This window comes from Pipistrellus kuhlii, unplaced genomic scaffold (genome assembly GCF_014108245.1).
Source record: "Pipistrellus kuhlii isolate mPipKuh1 unplaced genomic scaffold, mPipKuh1.p scaffold_m20_p_51, whole genome shotgun sequence".
Taxonomy (NCBI): Eukaryota; Metazoa; Chordata; class Mammalia; order Chiroptera; family Vespertilionidae; genus Pipistrellus; species Pipistrellus kuhlii.
In genome coordinates this window covers 997,342-1,003,667 of record NW_023425553.1, presented here as the reverse complement: position 1 = coordinate 1,003,667, position 6,326 = coordinate 997,342, and the positions used below count along the sequence as shown (strand labels likewise).

Sequence of the window (6,326 nt, the reverse complement as noted above, 5' to 3'; positions counted from 1 at the left end):
GGCTCCTGCGTCGGCGTCATTGGCCCCCGAGGCCCCGCCCCCGAGGCCCCGCCCAGCAGATGCGCCGCGCATGCGCAGAAAAGCCCCGCGCAGTTTCTCAGTGGTCCTTTGGGGAGCTCACGTAGGCGGCAGTTCCCTGGGCTTGCATGCAACCGGGTTCTTCCCTAGTAAAGATGATTTTACTAAAAAACAAAGTAAACAGGCTTCTCCTGTTTGCTTATGTAAGCATTGAGCCAATATTGATCACTCTGCTATGATCCGGACGCTGATAATCAATAATAGAAGCGCTCAGAAAGAAAAGAGTTTCTGGTGGAACAGAGTTCGGAATCTGTAAGGGAAGGCGGGGGAAGGTAGGTGGGTGGGAGGTGATCAGCCAAAGACCTTGCAAGCATGTATGCATAACCCATGAACACAGACAATAGGGTGCTGAAGGCCTGGGGTGGGAGACGGGTGCGGGCTGGAGGGGGTCAATGGGGCAAAAGGACATACACTTTCAACAAGAAAGATATAAAATAAATTGGATTTAAAAATTCTAGCTTCAAAAAAGAAAAGAGCTTCTTTGCCTTCAGTGCCTATGAAGCCCTTGAACTCTGTGGCAGGGCACATACCCCCAGCTCACCCCTAAACTACTCTGTCACGCCATCTCAGTTAATGGCAACTTTACTGATCCCAAAACCTTGGCATTATTCCGAATTCCTCTCAAACCCCACAAATCCAATTCATTAGCAGTCCCCATAAACTCTCCCTTCACAGTGAACCTAGCCATTTCTCACTCCCCCAGTGCTAACGTTTTAGCTCAGGTCACACCAGTTAACAGGTTGACCTGTTCCTATTCTTGTCTCCCTAAAGTCTATTTTTTTCCACCAGGACCAGAAAGATGAGTCTACGAGTAAAAGGTAATTGCTGTGAAAATGAAGAGATTGAGAAAAATCAACTTCATGGACACCGGCAACAGTATGACGATTACCAAGAGGTAAAGTGGGCTGGGTGAAGGGGACCTGGTGCTCGGGGTCTGCCAAGGGCCAGCCAGTTGTGTGTGGGTTCTTGATTTTGTACAGAAAAAAATTCGCAACATGAATCCAGGTGAATTTTGGAGGACATTTATTAAAGCTGGGACAAGGCCTGGCAGTTGTGGCACAATGGTTAAGCATTGACCAGTGAATCAGAAGGTCATGGTTAGATTTCTGGTCAGGGCATGAGCCCAGGTTGCTGGCTCCATCCCAGTCAGGGTGTGCAGGGCAGTCAGTCAATGATTCTCATCATTGATGTTTCTATCTCTCTCTCCTTCTCCCTTCCTCTCTGAAATCAATAAAAATCTATTTTTTAAAAATGCTGGGGACAGTGAAACAAGGAAGGACCTAGGATACTAGAAATATTATATTAGGTTGGGAAAATGAGCCGAGGCTGGGCTGCCTGGGTTCACTAAGGAGTTAGTAAAAGGGGGGGTCTTGGGGACAAGTTTAGGGGTTTGTCAGGACAAACTGATGCTGTCCATTGCTACCCTGGTTGCAAACTTCCTGGGGTCCCTTACAGTTTAGGAGATGCATGCTTATGGAGGAAGAAGAGGAGGAGGAGGAGGAGAAAGGTACTGGGTGTGCTCCTGGGAGAGAGAGAGAGCTCAGACTCAACCCCCACTTAGAGGTGTAATAAAGGGTGGGGATTTAGGGGAGATCCTAGAAGAGGATCTCAGTAGAATACTGGTCAGCTTTATGCTGATGTGATTTATTCTCTTAACATCATCTGTCCTTGGGTGTGGTTGGCAAATGGCACCAATTGCCTACTACAGAAAGAGACTTGACTTTGGGCCAAGGCACCAGGCCTCTAATCTTACCCAATAAAAGAGAAACATACAAGTTAACCATCACTCTGCAAAGCCCACAGCCAACCAGAGTGAGTATGCAAATTAACCCAACAAAGATGGGGGGGGTAATTTGCATACACAGGTGCAGAGCAGAGTGAAGCCTGCTGTGAAGAGAAGGGGGTGGTGGAGGGAGCTACGGGAGTGGTGCTCCAGACAGAAGCAAGGACTTGCTGGCTCCCAGGCGGCCGAGGAGCAGGGACTTGCGGGCTCCTGGGTGGGCCCAGAGCGGGGATGTGCCAGCTCCCGATTGGCTGGGAGTGAAGCCAGGGGAAGGAAGGCCTATTCTTGCACGAATATCATGCAATGGGCCTCTAGTATACATATAACAGCTTTGGTTAATCTCTTCATAACCTCCCCTTACCCCCTACTCTCTGTTTCCATGCCTGTGTGTTGAGCGCCTGCCCCCTGGTGATCAGTGCACGTCATAGCTACCAGTTGAATGGTCAGATGGTTGCTTAGGCTTTTATATACACTGAGTGGCCAGATTATTATGATCTCTGAACGAATAATATGGCCACTCAGTATATATCCTATAGAATAAAAGGCTAATATGCAAATTGTCCCCTCAACCAGGAGTTCGACCAGCAGGCAGCTGGTCAACTGCTCATGTCCCCTCCCCCTGGTCAGGCTGGCCAGACCCCACCCATGTACAAATTCATGTACACACACACACACACACACACACACACACACTGAGTGGCCAGATTATTATGCGTTCAGAGCTCATAATAATCTGGCCACTCATTGTATATAGATGGTGTAGAACAATGATTACCATTGGTTCTCCACATCTGAGGATCCCCAACCCCAGGAGGCAGAATCCGTAGGTACGAAGGGTTGACTGTACTTACTTTTTATTTTTTTAATATATTTTATTGATTTTTTTACAGAGAGGAAGGAAGAGAGAGAGTTAGAAACATCAATCAGCTGCCTCCTGCATACCCCCTATTGGGGATGTGCCCGCAACCAAGGTACATGCCCTTGACCGGAATCGAACCTGGGACCTTTCAGTCCACAGGCCGACGCTCTATCCACTGAGCCAAACCAGTTTCGGCAGACTGTACTTACTTTTGTGTACATTTCTTTTCCTTCTAACACAGTGAATATGATACTAATCTATTAAAAGTATTGCTTATTGTCTCTCAGCTGTTTTTCTTTTTCACAACTGTGCACCCAGTGCCTAGGACAGTGTCTGGCTAGGACAAATCTGTAGTTGCATAGCCTTAGGCAGACCATTTCATCTCTGTGCACCTGGATGCTTTATCTCTCTCTCCCTCTCCTTTCCCCTCTCAAAATCAATAAAAACATATTTTTTTAAAACCCCCAAAATTATAAAGCAGATCCTGTAACTCCTTTGCAGACCCCTCCGCTGGCTTCTGACCTCATTAGGAGTAAGATCCGGGGACTCTACCAGGGCCTAGTGCATCTACCATGATTTGCATGTCCCTTCCTCCGACCTCTGTTGTCTCATCTCACTCTGGCTACTGACCTTGCTCTTCCTTAAAATACAAAGCAGCCGAAACCGGTTTGGCTCAGTGGATAGAGCGTCAGCCTGCGGACCAAAAGGTCCCAGGTTCGATTCCGGTCAAGGGCATGTACATTGGTTGCGGGCACATCCCCAGTAGGGGGTGTGCAGGAGGCAGCTGGTCGATGATTCTCTCTCATCGATGTTTCTAACTATCTATCCCTCTCCCTTCCTCTCTGAAAAATCAATAAAATATATATTTTTTAAAAATACAAAGCAAACTCTTGTGCCTAGAACTTAGCACTTGCTATTTCCTCTTCCTGAAACACCTTTCTTTGCAGTCACGTTGTGAGGATTAAATTAGATAATGTGTAAAGCAGCTGGCAGTGAATTTATCGCCCTGGATTGTAACTACGGGGCTACTTTTCTGTCTCCCCCATTGTACTATAACTCCCAGAAGGCGGGACCTGGATTTGATTCATCTCTGAGGCTTCCGGGCTAGGAGCATCACTTCTGGAATCAGGTTACCTGGGTTTGAATGCTACCACTTCCAAACTGGGTGACCATGGCCAAGTTGCCTAACCCAGTGGTCTGCAAACCCTGGCTCACGAGCCACATGCGCCTCTTTGGCCCTTGAGTGTGGCTCTTCCACAAAATACCACGGCCTGGGCGAGTCTATTTGGAAGAAGTGGTGTTAGAAGAAGTTTAAGTTTTAAAAAATCAGGCTCTCAAAAGAAATTTCAATCGTTGTACTGCTGATATTTGGCTCTGGTGACTACTAAGTTTGCCGTTTCATCACCTGTAAAATGAAGACAAGAATTACAGCTGCAGCCGGTGTGGCTCAGTGGTTGAGCATCATCCTATGCACTGAGAGGTCACCTGTTCGATTCCCGGCCAGGGCATATGCCCGGGTTGTGAGTTTGATCCCTATTGTGGGGTGTGCAGGAGGCAGCCAATCAATGTTTCTCTCCCATCTATTTCTCTCTCTCTCCCTCTCCCTTCCTCTCTGAAATCAACAAAAATGTATTTTTACAGAGACCAGCAGCTGCATTACAAAGCACTTGCAGCCGGGACCGGTTTGGCTCAGTGGATAGAGCGTCGGTCTGCGGACTGAAGGGTCCCGGGTTCGATTCTGGGCAAGGGCATGTACCTTGGTTGCGGGCACATCCCCAGTGGGGGGTGTGCAAGAGACAGCTGATCGATGATTCTTTCTCATCGATGTTTCTAACTCTCTATCCTTCTCTCTTCCTCTCTGTGAAAAATCAATAAAATATATATTTTTTTTTTTTAAAGAAAAAGAAAAAGAAAGCACTTGCAACAGCTCCTGGCATGTAGTACGGGCAGTTATTACGTCTGCATCCTGGTGCCTGGTAGAGAGAGGTACAGCGCATTTCTATCAAAGGACCTTCCTCTGGCTTGTTTCCAAGCTGGACAACATCTCGCCAATGGCTGCCAAACACATTCTTACCCAGGCAGGACTGAACTCTCAGTGATAACATTTCTTATTATACAACCCTGGTCAAGTTTCTTCTTCTTGTTCTTTTTTTTTTTTTTTAATATATTTTATTGATTTTTTACAGAGAGGAAAGGAGAGGGATAGAGAGTTAGAAACGTCGTTGAGAGAGAAACATCGACCAGCTGCCTCCTGCACACCCCCCACCGGGGATGTGCCCGCAACCAAGGTACATGCCCTTGACCAGAATTGAACCCGGGACCTTCCAGTCCACAGGCCGACGTTCTATCCACTGAGACAAACCGGTTTCGGCAAGTTTCTTCTTATCACCTATACTTTTAGGGCCTTGGGGAGGTCCTCACTCCCCCTAATGTACATTAACCCAATAGGGACTCTGCTTGAATGGCAGGTTTCTGATGGAAGGCCATAGAGCACATGTGTCAAACACAAGGCCCGCGGGCCAAATCCGTCCCGCCAGGCCTTGCAATGTGGCCCGCACCTCGCTGTCATCACTGCACTCCGCTGCGTTTCCATCACAATGACAGTTTATGACTGTTCAGTAAACCATTCGGCCCGCGATTTAGGCTGGATTTTAGATTTTGGCCCCTTCTCTGATTGAGTTCGACACCCCTACCATAGAGTATCCTATACCCAGGCCAAATGTAAGCAAACTTCAGAAGCCTCAAGTAACAACGATGCAAGATCAATAGACACATTTCTGGTGGTTATGAATGTTATGTATAAAAACAAAGCCGGGTCCAGCCGGTATGGCTCAGTGTTTGAGTGTGGACCTATGAACCAGGAGGTCAAGGTTCCATTCCCAGTCAGGACACACACCCCGGTTGTGGGCTTGATCCCCAGTGAGGGGCATGAGGGATGCCGAGGGATGCAGCCTATCAATGATCCTCTTTCATCATTGATGTTTCTCTCCCTCCCTCTTCCTTCCTCTATGAAATCAATATTTTGATTTTTTAAATATTTTTGGAAAGGTAAATAAAAATGAAGCCAGGAGGGATATCAATAGTACCAGTGTGGATACCGAGCTTACCATGTAAAGTTGGTCTTCATTGGAGCTCATTGGGAAGGCAAGATTTGAGCCAAGACTTGAAGGAGATGTGAGAGTGGGAATGTGTGGAGATCTGGAGGGAAGGTGTTTCAGGAAGAGGAAACCAGTTTGGCTCAGTGGATAGAGCATTGGTCTGCGGACTGAAAGGTCCCAGGTTCGATTCCGGTCAAGGCATATACCTTGGTTGCGGGCACATCCCTGGTGTAGGGTGTGTAGGAGGAGGCTGATGATGTTTCTCTCTCATCGATGTTTCTAACTCTCTATCCCTCTACCTTCCTCTCTGTAAAAAATCAATAAAATATATATTTTTTTTAAAGAAGAGGAAATAGCGAGTGGCAAGTTCTAGGCACAAGAGTTTGCTTTGTATTTTAAGGAAGAGCAAGGAGGTTAGAAGCCAGAGTGAGATGAGACGAGAGAGGTCGGAGGAAGGGACATGAAGATCATGGTAGATGGACTAGGCCCTGGTAGAGACCCCGGGTCT

The 6,326-nt window shown here is 47.3% G+C and overlaps 1 protein-coding gene across 2 annotated transcripts in view; it reads left to right on the top strand.

Annotated features, from left to right (window-relative positions):
- Positions 1 to 55: 55 nt before the first annotated feature.
- F8 (coagulation factor VIII) overlaps positions 56 to 6,326 on the top strand; it is an 88,956-nt gene continuing 82,685 nt past the window's right edge. The window contains exons 1-2 of one of the 2 annotated variants that reach the window (XM_045573536.1): positions 56 to 330; positions 868 to 973. In XM_045573536.1, the coding sequence (XP_045429492.1) occupies positions 912 to 973 (62 nt within the window). In that variant the 5' untranslated portion in view covers positions 56 to 330; positions 868 to 911. Of the gene's footprint in view, positions 351 to 867; positions 974 to 6,326 lie in introns of both variants that reach the window. The other variant, XM_045573535.1, reaches the window with a different exon arrangement.